General features: G+C 39.0%; 1 protein-coding gene across 2 annotated transcripts; it reads right to left on the minus strand.

The window, feature by feature from the left end:
• Positions 1–6: 6 nt before the first annotated feature.
• NSUN7 (NOP2/Sun RNA methyltransferase family member 7) lies at positions 7–16,283 on the minus strand. Of its 2 annotated transcripts, XM_014957851.1 has the most exons (13): positions 16,009–16,283; positions 15,457–15,816; positions 15,017–15,075; positions 13,994–14,124; positions 12,654–12,806; positions 11,426–11,609; positions 9,680–9,890; positions 8,927–9,070; positions 8,098–8,199; positions 7,449–7,566; positions 3,741–3,858; positions 1,968–2,414; positions 7–226 (listed from the first exon to the last, which is right to left on the minus strand). In XM_014957851.1, exons 2-13 carry the CDS (start codon positions 15,767–15,769, stop codon positions 104–106), a joined length of 2,103 nt encoding a protein of 700 aa, XP_014813337.1. In that variant the 5' UTR covers positions 15,770–15,816; positions 16,009–16,283; the 3' UTR covers positions 7–103. The 2 variants fall into 2 exon arrangements, with proteins under 2 accessions (XP_014813337.1, XP_014813336.1); XM_014957850.1 differs by lacking the exon at positions 7–226 and having other exon boundaries at positions 1,663–2,414.
• Between the last annotated feature and the right edge of the window lie 4,623 nt (positions 16,284–20,906).

Consider the following 20,906-nt stretch of genomic DNA (forward strand, 5'->3'; position numbering starts at 1 on the left):
AGCTGCTGACACTTCCCCACATTTCAATGTAATCTGTTCTGAGAATAAATTTAGCTGCGTAAAATGATTGTCTCAGCTGTTACTGGTCCACGAAACTGGGAAATTATTTCTTTCCTTCCAAATTGTGGTTGAGGGGAGGGAAAAACATACTGGTTGTGGAGAGGCGACAGCAGGACTCGGACGGCCCCCGAAACGCTTCACGCTCCCCAGAGCAAGACGAGGCCAACTGTGGGACACCAATAAGGACTTTTACGTAAGTAGCCCAGAACAACTGTCACTGGACAGATTTATGTCCATTTAGAAGTAATTTTAATTACATTTAATAAATTAGCTATGCAGATTTTGATTTAAAAAAAAATAGTTTAATTCTCTAACTGCAGAATCTGTAGCGTTAAACAACCATATTGAAAAAGCCACACATCTCCTTACTGCCCCTTCCTTTCAGCTAACATGCAGAATCTCTCCTCCTCCAAGATGGTTTTGAAATAAAATAAGAGATTGGGTTTTTGCATGCGCACAGGTCTAGATCTATCCTTGGGAGTTTGTTCAGAAACAAGAGCGGACGGAGCTCACGCTGTTGCGGAACAGGTAAGGAGCAGGGGTTACTCACGGGGGTGCAGAGCAGGTGAGCGATGGCCCTGGCTCAGAGTAAAATGCTAAAAGAAGCAGCAACAAGGAGCCAGGCTTCCTGTTCTTCTGGGCCACGGCTACCTTCGCCATTTTATATTCCTATGCTGTCTTTGTTTCACTTCTACCACGTATAACCTAAATACATACAGTTCTTCAGGTTCCTCTTACAGTATTCTGTCATTTTTTGCCCTTTTTCTTCTTTATACTGTCCACATTTAATGCTAAGTTAGATTCTTGTTAAAAGTATCTCTATGTGGCCCTTTTATCCTCTGCTCAGATTACGAGACAACTGTAGATATTTAAACAGTTATTTTTATATTTACTAGCAACAGAGAGGAGGTTAGACATTTACAGCTGTTTCCAAAGACAAACTACTCCGTGCTCAGTCATTATTCCACTGACTCGCAAGAGCATTTATAAAAATAACTGACATTGACAGACACAGCTTTTTTCAACTAAGACTGCTTGGGTTAAGAAAGCTGGTGAAAAGCAGCCATGACCCACGACGGGGTCTGATACGAACAGTATGATGACAATTCAGTATTTTAAGCATAAGAATATAGCTTTCATTGTTACTATTTTTGCAACACATCTGAGTGTCTGCTCAACACCCAGGGGAGGGAGTAGAAAGTACAGCAGAAAGCCCGTACACGGGCTGCAGCGTAGGTGGCCCGTTACCTGCACACAATTTCACATCTAGTTTTAGAAGTAAAAAGGGGAGGTAACTGGCTTTATGGAGCAGGGTTTATGTGTCCCAGTCTAAACTTACTAAAATGTTATCTAGCACTTGCAAAGAGAAATAGACACTTAAAAAAACACAAAACAAACTGAAATAGAGCATTCCTACAGATCTATGCAGGTCCTGAGGGGGTTAAAAAAACCCAAACTATATGCTTTAACTTGTCCCTTTAAAGTATCTAGCAGGAGAAGCTGCAGTTTTTTGATCTCACCCCCTCAATGGTCTATCAGCCTTATGCAGCTGAGCTGCATTCACTTTAAAGTGTAATTACCGATTTAAAATTGCTATCTAACATGGATATTCCCATGCAAATATCCCGTAATATATCTACTTCCCACAGCGAGATTATCCCGTATAAAATGCAGTGTAACCTAAGTGTAGTGATGAATATAGACAGGAATCTTTACCCTTTCTATAAAGGCAGAGGACAGTGTGCAGAGCCTTACAGCCAGGGCCGAGGATGCTCGACCACTGTAGTCAGAGGTGGTGCAAGTGTCCTCCCACCCGGAGGCTGGGGAGGTCCCCGGCCACCCCACCCCTTTGCTCCAGCACAGCAGGGCTGAGCTGAGGTCCTGGGCTGGTTCCCTTGCTGACTTACGTATGTTGGTGTCACTGGAGGTAAGATGATGTCCACAGTCTTCAAGGCAAGCCTCCTGCGTTCCACCTGCGCCTGTCCCCCACGCGCCCTGCCCGCAGAGCCCGGGCCAGCCCTGCGCTTCCACACCCGGGGCACAGCTGAGGTGGGGACCAGCTTGTGAGGCTTCTTCAGCCAAGGAAGGCTCTTTGAGAGGTTCACGGTCTTCTGCTGCACGTTACTGACTGCCTTAGGCAGGGGAACTCCAGCCTTAGTGTTGGGTACGGCCTGACGGTGCTCTGCAGTCTTCGGCTTCGTACCACCAGCAGTGATGTCACTGCTACATTGTGTGACTTTTGGTTGCTTTTTCTCCTCTTCCTTGGATTCTTCTACAAGAAGGTCTCCTAGCAGTCCTTTTGATGCAGCACGAGCCAAGATGTCTTTAGCAGACACATTGTCAGAAGAACCTTTCTGAAAATGTCAAAGGAAACAATAAATCTAAGCCACAACACAGAGCTGTCAATTCAATACTGTAATCCCAGATTCCTCAGAATTTACTCCATGAGAAACCTATGGCAGAATCCAGCAGGAAGACCTGTGTGACATCATAAACAAACTATTTCTTAGAGAAATTAAGAACGTGACTGTTGTGACAAGTGGTATCTGAGCATTTGCTCCTCAGAGACTTTACCCTCTACAGGCCTGACGAGGGGAAACATGATTCTGGACTCCTACACAGCTCCCACACTGCCTTGCTCTGGAATGTACCTGTAATAGCATATACATGTGTAGGTGTATCAGAAATAACTACTAAAATACAGAAACCCTATCAATAACATTAAACAGTAATATTTTTCATGATAATGAAACTCCTTGCTCGTGATACACAAGCAAGGAACTCTCAAACTAGCTCATCTAGGAACTACATCAATATCCAACTACCTAAAGAGAAGCAATGGGGAAGAAACTCTTCACAACTGGCCAAAAAGAGGGGTAGGTACCTGGAAACCAGAAATTTCAGTTAAAATCATGCTTCTTAGTTCACGTTTTTATGCCTCACAGAAAATGCTCATTTCCACAGTCACCCAAAAACTGGCCTTTGGTGCAACTGGGAGCAGTTCTTTCTGTGCATTAGAATTTGCCTCAAAAATTATTCAAATCAACTAACCAAAACAAAACTGTTCCTCTCTCTGGAGGGAGAGAATAAGGCAGACAGGGCTGAAGCCTACCAGCTCAGGCAGCCAGGCTAAAAAATACTCTACATCATTGAAAAAAAAGTCAACAATAGGTCACTTGAAAGGTTTTTCATGTGTGATTCTCTTACTCTAATAAAATCTTCCTCTTCTAATCCTCCCCAAGACACACGCGTCTTTCAAGCAGCATTGCTGCAGTGTGACAGAAAGTGGTACAAATAACCAAGTATCTCTAAATTTCAGATCTTTAAATTTCAAGGAAATTCTAATGAGCTCCTTTCTCTTGTGGGGAAAAAAGTCCTACTTTTCTCAGACATGGAGGAAAATGTTACTGCTCGGAGATGCAAACGAGCCCTTTCAGGCCCTTCCTCAGGAATCACACCAAGGCTTTGTCGTTTACTCAGCAAAAGCCCCCTGCCTTTTGAGCCAGATTTGCATATGCCTTAGTTTTGGAAGGAGACTTAGTCATGCCTACTTTATTCAAACTACAGAACAGCCTAGACTTTTTATTTTTTAAATCTTTCATTTCATATATTCTTGTAGGGGAAAATGGCAATCTTCTTTTTCTATGAAATGTTTTTAAATGGTATTTTTCTTGGCTTACCTCTCTCTCCAGAACAGCTAGAAAGCAGCCACTGGAAGTTTCTGATGGCTCCATTTTGAAAAAGGTTTCAGTGGAAGCCTCTGGATTGGAGCAAGCAGAAAAAACAGGAGGAATAAGCCTGTAAAAAATAAACAAATGACCAGAAAAATAGTATTTAAGAATATAAAAGGAAACAAATGAGAATATATTAGAAGTAACTTCCAAATAATGTCTTTTAATGACAGTCTTATGGAGCATTATCTTCGTTTTTAAAAACTGCAAATCAAGAAAGACATAAGAATTCAGCTTTTTAGAATTAATTCTGTTTTTTCCATTTTTACAATAATTCCTATTTAATTTTTTCCAATAATTAACCACTACATATTTATTATGTAGGAAAATAATTAACAACTGTGTTCTTTCTCAGGTCTGCTATTACTGCATTATCAAGTTGTCCATGAAGTTGGGGAATGCTCTGAAAACAAAGAGCAGCACACAGAAATTGTAGAGGTGTTGACCATGAGTCATTAAGGATATGCTCATTATAAACATAGCTAGCTAAGCTAAAAACCTTAGGTTAGAAAAATTCACCTATTTGTAATAATTGACTGCAGTTTTTTTTTCACATTTCACAGAATCATACAATGATATGGGGTTGGAAGGAACCTCTGGAGATTATCTAGTCCAACCCCCTGCAGAGCAGGTCCACCTAGAGCAGGTTGCACAGAAGCATGTCCAGATGGGTGTTGAATGTCTCCAGAGTCAGAGACTCCACCACCTCCCTGGGCATCTTGTTTCAGTGCTCTGCCACCCTCAAAGTGAAGAAGCTCCTCCTCATGTTTAGATGGAACTTCTTATGTTCAAGTTTGTACCTGTTACTTCTTGTCCTGTCACTGGACACCACTGAAGAAAGAAGGGCCCCTTCCTCCTGACACTCACCCTTTAAGTATTTATAAGCATTGACCAGATCCAATAAATAAAAGATTAAAAAAAAAAAAATAAAAATAAAGAATAAAAAGACCCAAGTCCCTCAGCCTTTCCTTGTAAGAGAGACGTTCTAGGCCCCTCACCATCTTTGTAGCCCACCTTTACAGCTTTGCAACACATCAGTGCAGAAGGAAGAACTAGCCTTTTCTCATGTTCTCCCTGTGTTCCAGGATTCCTTACCTGTTATAAGCAGGCCTCCAGGACTTGGCTCACAAGGCTGCTCAGCTACTACTAAGCTGGTTTGGTTCAGTACAGAAAAAGATGCTATCATCAAAATGTCTTTATGCATTTTTTACCCTGTCCTCTTCTCCTTGCAGAGGACTGTTAAGATACAGCACCTCCTCAACGCTCCACTGAGCCTCTTGAGACAGAGCTTTGTTCCAAGATGGTTATGGAGAAACACATTCAATTTTTGTAGCAATATCCCGAGCTGGGTGGCTACTCCATTTCTATTAGGAAGTCTGCAAAACTGTTTGTTCCCAGGTTTTCACTGAAATCTAAGGGGTTTTTGTATGTCCCTTGGAACTTGGTAAAACAGACTAGAAGGCTCACATCCTCCTTGCATTAATAAATAAAACTCTATGTCCTGTCACACATCGGAGATTTTTGCTTTTAGATCAGGTCATTCAATGCAAAAAAGTGCTGATCTTTACTTGGATTGATGAATACACATTCCTGGTACCAGGAATCCCTTCAATGAATGGTCTGACCCTGAAAATGGATGCAGAAATTAACTCCAATTTGATAGGCCAAAGGGAAATGCATGAATGGTTTAGATTCTCCTCCACACACACCCGTTTCCACATGTACCCTTACGTAAGGTAAAGCCTTTGCTATAAACTGTCCATCATATCCTTAAGGTAAGCTCAGCTTAGACAGTGGGGACGTGCTTGAAACCACCTTTACGATGTCACAGCCCTAAGACCAGCTCTACAACCCCAAACTCCAGCACAGCCTTATTTTCTTCAGCAACACTGCAGAGTAATTCCAAAAGTTACAATACCCATAAACACAACTGGCCTAACAGTTTCCTGAAAGCCCTGTATTTTCTCCAAAAAAGGAAATTAATATTAAGTAGATCTGTGATGACATCACAGGATGCTTTATTAGTATAACTAACTTGCATCTCCAAGACACTACTGTGAACATGGGGGCTAGTAACTCCACAACAGAGTTTTTCATTCTATCCTGCATTCTTTCAGCCGGATAAATTACCTAATTAATTCTAAGGAAAGTGTACAAGGAACTGCCATAAGTAACACATGCATCTTAAACGGCCTGAGCTTTCATCTTAACACAAGCATAATCACACTATATATTTTATTTATGGAGTTCTATATTACTGCTCTGTTTATGCTGGTTACCAGCAGCTTTACTGTAGCAAGCACTACGACTGAAAATACCCACGTGACACTGGAGGAGGAACTGATTCTGGAATCCTCATTTAGGAAGTTCCATCAGCCTTCAGTCACAAATTTGCTCAGGTCTGCAAAAATCCTCATGTAATTTTATTGTCCCTTTCTTACTACCAGATACTGCCTTGTATTTGAAAGTAAAAGTACACTTTGGTGGTGTGACAAGTCTCGTGTTTCTCCAAAACAGTAATAGATTTTGGGTTGTCTTCAGGGGGAGGGGAGGTGTTTTAGAAAAGGGGCAATTTTTTCCTGAAAAAATTAAAGCTCCAGAAAAAAAAAATATCTCAGACTTCTTTTTAATACAAACTCTGTTGTATTTATCATGAATTTGTACTATTCATGTTCAAATAATTCGGAGACCATTATGTCCCAAGGTTCCCCTAGTTCTCCCCATAGAGTAATAGGTGCATAGAGGTCAAGACATGACAGACTTCACAAATTTCAAAACCCAAAGGAAAACACAGTTTCCAGGAGTCCCTAAATGCTTTTGGACAAGCAGAGCATCATTGGCAAGACACACCCTGATTTCATCCCATTTAGTGTAAAAATTCAAGCAGGCTGCTCTTTTCTATCGGGGATTTGCAAGAAGATTCATTTTCTTGTACTGTCTCTTAATATCATACATAACATACCTATTTTTAAAATCCTTTGGAACTGCCACAGTTAACATTTACCATTTTTAATCACACAAAATTTAACTACACTGAAGTACAATGAGGGTGGTGAAACACTGGCCCAGGTTGCCCAGAGAGGGGTAGATGCCCCATCCCTGGAAACATTCAAGGTCAGGTTTGACAGGGCTCTGAGCAACCAGATCTAGTTGAAGACGTCCCTGCTCATTGCAGGGAGGTTGGACTAGATGACCTTTAAAAGTCCCTTCCAACCCAAACTATTCTATGATTCTATGATATCTTGAGCCATGGTACCTTTCTCCACAATGGCCAAGTCATTATCATCACCCAAAATAATATAAAATCTAAAAATACAGTGTAACTCTCCTAGTCTCCATTTGACCCTAAACGAGCTTCATTCTCTGAATGCCAATGGGATGAAAGCCATAGCTCTCTCAGAAGCTCCCTACAATGTCATTTCCAACCAGTGATGCTTTCCTCCCATCTCTAGTTCAGATGGCAACAAAAATATTAGATGAAAAAGTCAAAAGGATGTTACATAGTACTCTCGTAACATCGAAAGGAATGAAATGAGAGGTGGCAAAAAACTGTTTTAAATGTTATTCTAATGCAAGACACAAATCTGCCTAGAAGAATTATGTTACAATTTAAAGTTATACTTAATTTTTCCACAGACAAAACTACTTATTCCGTACCTGTACGGTTGTAGTTTATTTCCTTCCACTCTAGATTCCAGTGCTTTTTTCACTACTAGTTCATTTTCTTCTGGGTAAACCGAACAAGTGCAGTAAACAATAGCTTGTACCTTGGTAACTGCAAAACAAAGAAAAAAAAATTTTCTACTGTTCAAATTCTTCATACACACAGTGATTTTGTAAGGACTGAAACCAGCATTAAAATTATGCTTGGGTGTCATTTTTACCAATAAAATATGTCCTCCTGCATACATTAGTATTCAATCTCTACTGCATTTTAATAATTAAAATCTTTTCAAATCTTTGCTGATTTCAGCAGAAATTCAAGGCTATACAGAGTCTTTTCACACAGTTGCCAAAGGAGGGGGGAAGAAAGCAGCAGCACGAAGATGGAGCCAGGCTGCATTTACAACTCTTCCAAAGCAGGGTCTGACTGAGCCAGTTCTCTACACACTGCTGAAGGTTATTGTAGTAATGGCTGGTGAATACGAGGACACAGCTACACCTTTAAACTCGAGGTGTGATTACAGCCTTACTGTTAACTAATAGCACAATCAGTGTATGATTAACTATATAAAACCTGGAGGCAGTGCAGTGGGATTTTGCCAGCACGAGGTGTTCCCAGAAGTCAAAGAGCTCGCACACTCACATTTCATGGCGTGCATCAGGTCACGAAGCTGCCGCTCAGCCAGAGCATTGAGCTTATCCTGGGATACAGATCCTTGGAAAACGTCTCTTAGCAATCCTGCATCTAAGCACAGAGAGTTAGAAATTTATTGTGTGTCTTAAAATTCAGTCGTTTGCAGAAAATGCTTTGGTAACAGACCGATTTATTGCTGGTGTGGTGGGAAAGTGGGTTTTATGAATTAGAATACCAAGGAATGCCTAAATTATTATTCTTTCTCTCTCTACCTGTAACTAATAGTGCCTTTTTTTTGTTTCTATTTAATGAAAATTGTACAGTGAATAGACTTATACAATCAATAAAGGAATGTAATCAGGGGAAAACTGTATATACTCATTTGTTTCAAGCAACACATTTTCTACCTCTATTCTTTTTACTTTAAAAGGAAGGCTATATACGCTCTGCTCCCCAGAATAACCCTCAAACTTCATGCTATCAACTCGAAATCACCTTTACAAACACTCCTAATCCTTTGGTGCCATCTAGAAAGATTTTGTTTTTTGTTGAGAATCCTAAGCTCAGCCAAATACGTTCTTGCTCGCTTTATGTGGAAAAATCACCTGTGTAATTTATTTATTCTTTTATATTTCTACAGTAGCCTGCATGTACATTGCATATACATAATTATGCAAGTTATTTAATATATATTTTATTGTAGTTAAAATAAAAATCTAAAAGGAAGAATATTTTATAAAATTATATAATTTATTGAAGCAGCTACAGCATCCAGACCACAAGACTTGAATCCTATTTCTGCCAGAAAATATAAGCAAGCTCTTGTGTCAGAAGTTACCTCCTTGTTCATTTACAATGAAGTCTACTGGGTTGCCAACACCCAGCCCAGAGCACTCTGGTAGCAGCAAAACAACTTTTGCATTTTGAAGTCTTGAGTCTGTTGGTTCAATCTCAGTGAAGTCTTCGTCTATCAACTGAATATCTGAAAAAAAGGGAAAAACTCAAAAGTTTTTAGGCAAAATTCAGCAAGCCTGTCTAATTTTAACGTGATAAAAGTGAAGAGACTGCGGTGTTACACAAGCTTCCATAAAGCTAGGCCCACCAAAAGTATCTCCCACTGATTCCAAATGGATTGAAGGACTAGTCCTTAGTGTCTTCCACTGAAAAGTCTGCTAAAGGGGTTCCAGAGTCCTGCTGTATTCTGTTCCAATTGTGTCCTCTGGGTAAGCCAGAGAAGTGCACGTGGTTTTGATTAACCCTTTCAGAAAGAGGTGAAAATCAGGCCGAAAAGGAACAGCCAAAACACCAAATAAATGGACCTAAAAGTTCCCAGCTACACCAACCATTATAAAGCAACTACTCATATGGAAAAGTCCACTGACATTTCAGGAGCCTGCACCTATTATGATTAGTCTGTAACCTTTCATTAACTTGACTGTAACTGAGGAGTTGTCAGTTCACCTTGTCACAAAAAAAGTTGTTACTAGCCTCAAATGAGATATTTGAATCATGACACAAGTGTCGTAATTAAAGATATCGCAAATATCTACATTACAATACCCTGTGCATACCAACCCATTTTAACACCTACTTTTACATCCCATCTGACCGAACAAGTTCTTCAGTTCAGCTGCTTTTCCTGAAGATTTTACCCCGCAAACAAAAATTCTGGTCGTGCTGTGAATGGTCAGCGCTGACATATGGGCAATGGTCAGATGGGAACCTGCCTGAGCCACTATAACGTCATCACCCACGTTCAGCAGGGCCCGTGCAGAGTGCACCGCAAGGCTGCGGGACTTATCCTACAAAATAATCACACAAAATTAAACATGGTCAACTAATTCAGTTTCTGTGAGTGCCAACCTGCCTTTCCCCACGAGGAAAGTATTCTGTTGTTTTCATGACAAACAGAAAGAGGGGAGGAGAAAAACTAATCACAGATAGCTGCTAATACAGAATTAAATAAATTAAACTCACTAAATTTAAACAATTTAGTTCTAATGCGTAAGAAAGCATAAAATCTATAGGTAAAATGTGAAGTGCATATCATCCCCATAAGGAGGAACTCTTAATGACAGCCAGATCCAGAAAAGACAAATATAGGCCACAATATGCAAAATTCATCCTCAGAGGCAGTTCAACAGAGAAATGCAGAACTATTCACAGAGCTCCTGGGGATAATGATAGGAGAAATGAAGCCTTTACAGATCAAAAACTAAGATTTTGCTGAAATTTGAACACTGAGGCAGATTTGAATGCAGAAAGCACAACAAGAGTAAGTGATCTCATACTACAGATGCTGAAGAGAGAGATACGTATCAAATATTTTCTCAAACAAATTACTTAAAAAGACAAAGAGTGAAGATATGGGCCATGGCTACCAAGTTTTGCACGAAATCTGGCAAATACTGGTGTTAAGGAAAAAAAAAAAAAAAGCTAAACCTTTAAGTTCACATTAATGTCCACATATCTATTAACACAGCTCAAGTACCACCCTACTCCACCACACAGAGATGGAGTTTTTGGGGGTCCCATTTCCTAACTTTGAATATTCTTAAGTAATACTACTCAGAATTTGTTCTGGTGACTTATGTGGCTGTCATCTGTGGTTCTTCTCCGTAAGTTTTGTATTCAAAATATACCATTGAAATGAGATATTCAGATTTACTTCCTAAGTTGGGTAATAAATTTTCAGGCTAAGATTTCCAGAAAATGCAAAGCATTAAGTGAAAATGCCCTTTGAAATGCCTCTGCTAAGCACTCAAGAACCATCAGACACCTTAGGTCATTTGTGGTGGCGTGTTGTTGCAGGTTGACTCCAAGCCACCAGCCTACAACAGGAACCTCCAACCAACCTCGCCTGGAGAGACTCAGGATGGCAAGTCAGGAAAAAAACAGTGGGGTTTATGGAGATTTAGGAACCACACTGCACAAAATAAAAAGAAATGTGCAGCTGAGGAGGAAGAGATGTTATAACATTAGCACACCATTATCTACTAACTGGGGGCAATGCAGCAGAGTTACAGAGGAGCTTTCTTCATCTCTTCAGACTGCCTCTTTGACCACTTCTGATGTTTATTCCAACAGTTTTAAGATTCAAGTTAAAACATTTTGCTAATTTAACTTTAGCTATCAATTATAAGCATTAACATTTGCAAGCTAAATTTATTAAGTGGATCAGTTTCTAACCTGATTATTAAAAACATCCAAAACCTTTTGAGAGTACGTTGCTGCCTGACTGATTTAATAGGACAGTCACACAATAGGTGACCTCATTCTAACACAAAGCTTTATTTTAGTTTGCAGATCATATTGCCCAAGGGTGACATCAACTCACCTGCAGTAAGAGCTTACAATCTGCAAAAAGGTCTAAATTAAGGAGTTCTTCTTTAAGAAAGGAAGGGAAAAGCAGTACATCATTGCAGTGTTGGTCCATACAGTACGTGTAACGGTTGAAGTCTGACACAGACTCAACTCTTGTGAATCCCTTCTTCTTCAAATCTCCAAAAACATCTTGAAGGCTGTTAACATACAACTCTGACCATTAAATATACAGCACTTACTTAAGCAATATAGTTTGCATTGATTATACAAATTTTTGCCTTTTATTTTATTAGTGTGTTTGTATATATAGATGTATATAACATGCAATGCTGTCTAATGCAGGAGGGGAACTCGTTCTATTTTAGGCATGTAAGCTCTGGTTTGAAACAATTAAGTTAGCGAGTCTGATAAAATAAATTAAGAAAGAGGCATGTGTCTCCAGAGGATGATTCAAAGCATCAAAACATAAACGTCCATGTGCTCGGGAGACACTGTGGCAAATTTACTGCTGGAATAGGTTAGTTCTTTCAATCGCTTCCAATTTAGCCCAGCTCGCCATTTATTTAAAGGCTGATAACTGAAATAATCCTTGTGTAAATGTAATGAAGGCATACATGCTGAGGCTTGCAATTCAAATATAATAAAGATTTAAAGGTATATACACAAAGACTTGTGTGTTGAAATGCTGTTGCAGACAGTGCCACAGGCTTTTACGGTACATTAAATGTAGGATCAATACAGCAGCTTTTAGCTTAGTCTTATTTAAGGGTTGCAAAATCTCAACCAGAGTAAGACACCTTCTCTACCTTGAAGAGCCCATAACCTAAGCACAGTTTATCTAAGATATCCAAGTATGAATACAAAATTCTTGAAAACATAATAAAATGGGTTACCAACTGTGTAACAAAATAGGTAACAGGTTCAGCTGATATTTTTCGTCACAAGTTTACTCACCCATCTAGTTTTTTTCTACTTTCATTTCCTCATTTATTTGGTGAAAGACCCACACAAGCAACAGAATAGTAAGGAAAACTGTTTCACAACTTTGTTACAGTTTAGGAATACCATTACTGCAATATATAAAAACCACAAACACACACAACACGATGTCAGTGGACTAAGCAGAATTTACTATAAGAAACTTAAATTATTGGTAATAATATAACCTGGAAACCCTTAAGTGTGTAGTAAACCATATCAGGTGAAACCATCAGTATGAGATGATACTTTAAAGACCTTACCTGATTTTAAATGTGTTTATCCAAACACATAAAGGTAAAGCAGAAGCCCTTTGTACCTGCTTCTGTATGGCTTCTGGTAGAGTGTATTCAATTGAAAGAGCATCATGTTTGATGCGACATCTTGCTAGTGCAGCTGCCAACTTGGTCTTAAAACTATAAAAACATAAATCACAAGTTCAGTAAGTTTTAGAAATATTGCATAGAACTATTGTAATAGACATTTATATTACATCTCTTGCTCAGAAGCCAAAACCAAAAGCAAGGGCTCATTTTGCAACCTGCTACAGAAAACACACACTTATCGGACATTTTCTATCTATCTCAGACAACAGTAGATGCAAGATAGTAGTACAAAGCTAACATTGTTTCACTTAAAATGCACAAGGGACTGGAATTATGACAGATGACTCTCGAATACATCAATTTTTTCAGCAAAAAACAATAAGCAAATATGTTTTGGAATTGCAACCTGTGAAATACAATCATCAGATTTTTTTGTATGTTTCAAGATACAAATACATGTAAGTGCAGAATGAGCATTTGATGAAAGCTGACCTCTAAATGTCTACAGAAACAACATCAGTAAGATGGCAACCAGGAGTCAGTTTTATTATTATTACCTGAAAATCTCAGAGGAAATATTCCCAGCCTTTTCTTCCCAGAAGCTTTATGCATAATTTTGATACATTATTCCTCAAAGCAAATAAAAATTGCTGGTGAGCTACTTCAGATGTCAGGGTATATTACTTACTCCCCTACAGGAATACCTTACTCTTAGGATATTCATTAACTTTTTGGGCTATTCTAAATCCAGCAGCAACACAATTTTGTCCAACAAATGCCTGTTGAGTTCATCAACAGAGCGATGAAAGAAATACTCGACTACTTAAAATGTTTATTTTACATATCCTCCTTTTAAAATTCTAATTACTTAAAATAATATTTAACCAAGTTTCATAATAGCAGTATTCCTAAATAAATGGATATTATTCCATTCCATGACCACTCGACTCTATTACACTAATATTTATGAATGTTTACTGAGTATTTAGTTTCTTTTCTAAAATTTTATGGAGAAAGTTTCAACAACTCCAAAATAAGATACCTTTTTCTAGAAAAACCATCCACAATAATAAAGATGGTTTGTTAGCTGTATTTTTAACAATAGGAATACAAAAGTTTCCCTACAAACTAGGTGCTCATTAAAAACAAAAAGAAAGCCCACAACATTTGAAGCTGAAAGACACCTGTAATAGTGACAATTATTTTAGAAAGGCATCAGTTACACGAATCTGTATTTCTGCTAATCTATATCAACAAAAAGTTCTCAGCATGTATACCTGTATAGATAATGCTCTATTTTCCGAACTTCTGCTACAGGTTCCTCTTCATCAAAAATCTCTCGTGCTTGAAACTTTCGCTCTTGTAGGTCATAAAGCATCACAACAAGCAAACTGGTTAATTCCTCTGGCTGCAACAGAAAAGCAGCTGGATGGAGAAGGTGACACAAAGCACACCTTACCTCTGCAAAACCATCCAGATCAAACATGCCATGTAAGAGGCATTAAAACGACTGAAATGCTTATTTACATGAACATGAAAGTAAAAACACTGTGAAGTTTATAAAAACTCACACAACTTAGAAGTTATTTAGCTTATCAAAATTTAAAACATTTTCCACACACGGAGATAATATACTGTATCTAAAAAACTTCTAATGTTACCAGAATTTAAACTTTGAAATTGTTTTCTCCTCATAAAATAGTTTCTTGAATAGCTAAGCTAACAAAAACACCTTGTCTATCAATTTGTCTCTTCTGGGATTCTTCAGTATGTAACAACCAATAAGCTCAGCTACAATAACCATTCTGCAGTTAGGACATACGTAAAATCTCCTTCTCATGTCTAAATGTTTTAAAGAGGGAGCACCTCCTTCTTAGGGACAGTAATTAACAGTACTTCAGTGACTTTTGTCTACCTCTTTTCATGAAATTCCTACAGTTCTTATGCCTTCGAAAATTCTTACCTTCTCACAAATATGACTGAAATTAGCTAGAAAACTCCAGTTATTAGGGAACTATCACCAAACACAAAATGTTAACAGGTAAGTCTCGCTTCCTTACAAAAACAAGACAAAAATCAGATCTTTTAGATCACATCTCCCGGGAATGGCAAGGGAACACAACTTTCTTCCCCACTCACAAAGGGACATAGCTGGAAGAAAAGCTCCTGGAAGGAAACATCATATCAAGTACTACACTGCAATAAGCAGTTCAGTCTCCTACCTTCTTTCTTCTAAAAGATTCTAATTACATCAACTCAGAAAATACAAGATTTATTTCCTCACAAAAGTATTTACTTACTATTGAGTGGCAGGGGTAAACACAACTATCTAACAATACTTCTTCAAGAAGATCTTGATCTGCAAAAAAAGAGAATACTAAGTTACACTATGGAATCTATGGAAGAAAAAGAAAAACTTATAAATCACTAAAGAAAAATCTGAAAGTTTAACCATCATGAAAATTAAGGACAAATTGAATCACAAATGGTAGCAACTCCAAAAAAGTGTAATTCCTTTATATTAAAAAGTATAGAGTTTAAATGTTTGATTTCATAAAATGCTAACAACACTTAGATATATTTAAATATTTGAGGGATACAAGTAGTCTAGTAGTGATCTGTAATTTAACAAAAAAACCCCAGATCTCTGCTGTCAGGCAGAAATTAAACACTTTGTTTTTCAGTATTTTCTCTGCTGCATCATTTCTGTTGGCAATTCTTGGAAAAGTTTTATACTTACACTTTAGAGCATTGAAAGCCAGTTCATAAGATATACGCAGGAAAGACTGATTTTTAACAGTCAGCATGGGAGATACTGAGTCATCGCCATAGCGCACCAATATTCTATCCTTAAGCTTTTTAGTATGAATGCCTTGAAAAATCTTAGCTGCGTTGATGTATACGGAGTCGTGATAGCCATTCTTCTCAATCAGAGTCATTGTTCTTTTCTCAACAGATCCTTTTTCATCCGAAATTTTCTTTTCTCTCAAATATGAAGTATCATTTGTAACACCCTCATGTAAAGACACCAAGTTACTTTTGGAACCTGGCATTTTTCCAGCTGCTGATTGTGTAAGTGCGAGTCACACTCCTGCTGCCTCTGCAAAAAACAAAGTTTGTATTGAATGATGACATTTTCTTTCACTTTTCCCTTCATTTTCAGGTTTTCAATAGAATTTATTTAAATTTTTAGCCTCTAGTCCTGCAAATACTCATATATGTATATCATCTATATTTCTATACATCTATCATCTTACATATAGTAGAGAAGTACTTACAAGAGTTTTCTTACCTTATTTATTTTCACTAATGCAGATACAAAGACCCCTTACTTGTTTCAAAGAGGCCAGTGCTCTACAATAAATGATCCTTAGCAGACTATACGCAGAGATTTGCTTCTGTTTGTCTAGTAGGAGGCATTATTATTGCAGACCGAATGGTATCTCTTACTAGAAATTCTCCTTTAATAAAAAGACACTACAGAAATTTCAAAGCAGACATTGTCTCTTCCAAAGAAGAACCATCTTGAAAAGGGCTGCAGTGAATTCCACATGCTTGTCTGCTAAACTGCACATCTGTTCCTAAAAATGGATAATAGAGATCAACTAAGTGTTAATGTATTCAATATATTACCTAAACAGCACAATTTTAAATACAGGAAATCCATTCTGACAGTCTCTGATGACATTATCCAATTCTTCATAAACCCATGTGCATTTCTTAAATTTTGTACTTGTTTTACATAAACAGTAAAATAAAAATTACTTTCTCCAGAGGTGGAATAGGGCTTCAAGAAAAATAAAAATAAAACCAAAAAGCCCCAGTGTTAGCTGAATCCAAAAATATTTGCTTCAGTTCCACCTAAAACCTCAGATATATCCACCACAGTGCTTGGATTTACCCTACTTACTCTGGTTGCTACAACATGCATTTATGACAACGCCTGGAGGCTTAGAAGTCAGGTTAAACGTTCAGAAGAGGGCTATCTAAGCCAAGACAAATTAGTCACAGAAGAAAGAATTAAAAAAAAAAACCCAAAAAAACCCAACCCAAACTAGCCTCACTGTTTGGAGAGGAATAATACAAGAGAACCATGAGGAATTCAGCAGTTGCAGCGCAGAGACAGGCATGGATCTGACGCTGACAAACAGTTCTGGATATTTTAGGATTAACAGTAGAGAATAGCAGAATTTGTTCTTTTCGCCAGCCTAAAAATCAAAAAAAGAAGGTGATGGTCTGACCAAACAGAAAGCATCGTCTCTTTTGCTACATAATTAAGTTCAGTACAACCATTCTCTTTCCCTGCGCTGCCCCACATTCCTCGGGGTGAATTATGTACCTCTTCTCCCCAGATCAGCTTCTCATCCAGCAGCACCCCCAAGTCCCTTTCCTCAGGGCTGCTTTCTAATGCCTCGTCCCCCAGTCTGTACTGATGGCGAGGACTGTTCTGGCCCAGGTGCAGAACCCTGCATTTGCTTTTGTTGAACCTCATGAGTTTCACCTGGGCCCACCTCTCCAGCCTGTCCAGGTCCCTCTGAATGACATCCCGTCCCTCTGGTGTATCAACACCACCGCACAGCTTGGTGTCATCTGCAAACCTGCTGATGGTGCTCTCAATCCCGCTGTCTATGTCATTGATAAAAACATTAAACAGTACTGGTCCCAGCACAGACCCCTGGGGGACACCACTTGTCACTGCTCTCCATCTGGACTTCAAGCCATTGAGTACCACCCTCGGGATGCAACCATCCAGCCAATTCCTTTTCCACTGAACAGTCCACCCATCAAATCCATATCCCTCCAATTTGGTGAGCAGGATGTTGTGAGGAACCGTGTCAGAGGCCTTACTGAAGTCCAGGTAGATCACATCCATAAGTCATCCCTCATCTAATGATAAATGCTTCTAAGAAAAAATGAATTTGTTGTGTTAGGGCACTGCTGGACAGAGTTGAAGAAAGAAGGTGAGCATAGAATAAAAAAATTAAAAGAACAAACCCAAAAACCAAAGTTTATAATATTCCCAAGTCCTACTAATGCTAAACCAATCTGATTTGGACCCAAACCCAGCATCTCTCTGTACAGTCTTAATAAACTGATTCAATGTTAAAAATACATACAATCCTGTCAGTGATCTGGCTGACTAGAGGTACAACTGCCTCATCTACGAAGCAGAAACTTGCTGTTGCAATTAAGCTTCCAAGATCTTGCCAATGTCCCTTATCTAATGATAAATGCTTCAGGAAGTTTCACATTAATTTGACTAGAAGACGTGTATGACTTCACAGAAATGGGGAAGGAACCTAAGAGGGACCTGGAGCTCAAACCCCTTCTCCAGCTGAACACAAAATGCTTTTTAGAACACTTAGCAAGCGAATGAATGCTTGTGGTGTCAGGCCTTTCAAGCCTTGTAGGATCCCCGGTGACCGTTTGTGACTTTTTTGCCAAAGCCATTTTTGCTGACCCACAAGACAGACTGCTATTGAGATGATTTGATGAATACACTCTCCACAAAGACAAATGTCATTTAATAAAGAGGAGATGACAGTGCTCTGCCCAGTGCAGACACACTGCACGGTTGCAACACTGTAAATCACAGGTTGGACTACTGAACTCTGTGCCAAGCAGAGAACACCAAGCTTGATTAACATGAAGCTCAGCTGGGAAGAACTAGAGAAGGGAGAAAAGACCCTGCCTTTGTCTATGGAAGAAGTGAGCTGAATATCAAGCAGACTACTCATTTGAGGGGGAAAAACCCTCAAGGTCCCAAGGAGACCAAGATTCTTCTAAAAGAGAGAATGGCTTTCAAAGTTGAGAAACATTTTTTTCATTGCGTAGTTAACAAAATCTTCAAATGAAAATGAATTTGTTGTGTTAGGGCACTGCTGGACAGAGCTGAAGAAAGAAGGTGAGCATAGAACAAAAAAAAATTAAAAGAACAAACCCAAAACCCAAAGTTTATAATATTCCTACCAATTTATAAAGTCCTACCAATGCTAAAGCAATCTGATTTGGACCCAAACCCAGCATCTCTCTGTACAGTCTTAATACACTGATTCAATATTAAAAATACAATCCTGTCAGTGATCTGGCTGACTAGAGGTACAACTGCCTCATCTACGAAGCAGAAACTTGCTGTTGCAATTAAGCTTCCAAGATCTCGCTGATATATTTTCACGCTGTTTTCGCTAAAGTTTGACCAGATTTACAAGTTAGAGTAGTCACAGAGTACGCAGAAGAAGGTAGCTTAAAGACACCTGTGACTAAAATTTAACAGCCAGCCACTGGACACCTGTTCTCCACAGCACCTAGAGCTGGTGTTGTAAACAGCAAGCACTTATCACAGGACAATATTGGTTGAGAAAGCCCAGAAAATAGGCAAGAAAGATTCTCCCCACTTCTGCTAACCCATCATAATCCACTAAACTGATGACAAGGATCAGGACTACTCACTGTTAGCACAACAGTTCAACAAGCAGTACCTGTAGCATCACATGGCAAAGGGGGTGCTTCTTGTGTACGTTACCTGTGCAAAGGGATGTAAAAATCTCTCATCTAAAAACAGCTGTTATTGCAGAAACAGACAGATTCCTCTTAACACAAGTTGCTATTATTCAAGTAAAAACAACAGCAATAAAAAATAAGAAGACTGCACATTTCAAACAGTAGAGTGGAAACTAGAGAGGTGGCTGGGGAACTAAAGGGAACTACATTGCCTGACAGCCAGGCAGCACAAGGTAAGAGGTCTGGAGGCATTCACAGCGGAGAAATGATGTTTTTTCCTATCTTTTTTCCAAAGACTGAGCAGAGCTCTCAGCTGCTCTGGCAGGCTCTGTATTTGAAGAGTTCAACACATCTAAGACTAAGCCTACAGGAAAGCCACTGGAAGAGCACCCAAAGAGAACGTGGGTGAGAGAGAAAAAAAGAGTTTATGCTCATGCTCTAAGAAAACTCTTGAACCAGATATTTGAGGTAACCTTCCTCTCGCTCCCTAAGCCATCTGGGAAAGAGTAATACATGAAATATCTGTCAGCTACTCTCACAGGATGCCCACCAAACAGAACTGTCTTGAGACCAGCAGGTTTAAATCCGTAAGATAGTTTTAACCATTGCTTCCCAATATCAGAGATATCCTACCCTTTTAGCCAGTATGCTTGCCAATGGAATTGAAGAAAAATTGGATTAATTTATTTCAATGTTCTCAGTTTCAAGTGAAGTTGTACCAGAGCATACAGTTTTGCCATTATGAACTAACAGCTCTAGACAAACAGCGTATTTGTGGCAGACAATATAGTCAATATGAAAAACAAATAAAAATGCTCCCAGTTTATATGTAACTTCATTTAAAGTGGAAGTTAACCAGCGTAACATAAACACCTCAGCTTGACGGATGGCGCCAACTTTGACTTAATGAATTCAAGTGAATAAAATTATGGCATTTCCTCACTACACAGCACAGTGATTTACACACACATGCCTCCACCAAAGTCACTAATTCCTCTGTTTAGATACCAATACATGTCTTTTTCCTATTTCTTCAGTTGTCACCTTTTTCAGTAGCCTCTACCATTATACAGTTCAGGAAAAGAGGTAATAACTCCACAGCACTTCTGTATTATTAGTTTATGGGTATACATGACTATCTGCTTTCCAACATCAACCACAACTGTCTGATACAGAGCTCCAATGGACCAAAAAACTTTTGACTGTCCCCAGCTTCAGTTGACTAAGCTGGAGGGAAGGCAAGATTAGTGAAAGTTGGGAATTCAGTCAAGAGATCATTCCCCAACTCTGATTTAAGAGAAACGATCCATGCCAACTCAAAAGCAGGCTGAGGGGAGACCTCCTCACTCGCTACAACTACCTGAAATGAGGGTGTAGAGAGGTGGGGGTCGGTCTCTCTCCCAAATAACAGGCAAGAGGAAACGGACTCGAGTTGCCCCAGGAGAGGTTTAGGATGTGTATTTGGAAAAATTTCTTCACCAAAAGGGTTGTCAAACATTGGAACAGGCTGCCCAGGGAAGGGGTGGAGTCACCATCCCTGGAGGTGTTGGAAAGACAGCAGATGTGCTGCTAAGGGACACAGTTCAGTGGTGGTTTTGCCAGTGTTAGGTTGATGGTTGGACTCTATAACCTTAAAGGTCTCTTCCAACCTAGACGATTCTGTGATTCTATAGTACAATCATACAGGAA

Source organism: Calidris pugnax, unplaced genomic scaffold (genome assembly GCF_001431845.1).
Source record: "Calidris pugnax isolate Ruff unplaced genomic scaffold, ASM143184v1 scaffold349, whole genome shotgun sequence".
NCBI lineage: Eukaryota > Metazoa > Chordata > Aves > Charadriiformes > Scolopacidae > Calidris > Calidris pugnax.

Coding starts and splice junctions, on each gene's coding strand:
- NSUN7 (XM_014957850.1), bottom strand. CDS start 15,769: ATGCCAGGTTCCAAAAGTAACTTGGTGTCTTTACATGAGGGTGTTACA. Junction 14,125..15,016: donor TTTACCCCTGCCACTCAATA/GTAAGTAAATAC, acceptor TTTCTGTTGCAG/CCAGAGGAATTAACCAGTTT. Junction 7,567..8,097: donor CCTGATGCACGCCATGAAAT/GTGAGTGTGCGA, acceptor TTTGTTTTGCAG/TTACCAAGGTACAAGCTATT.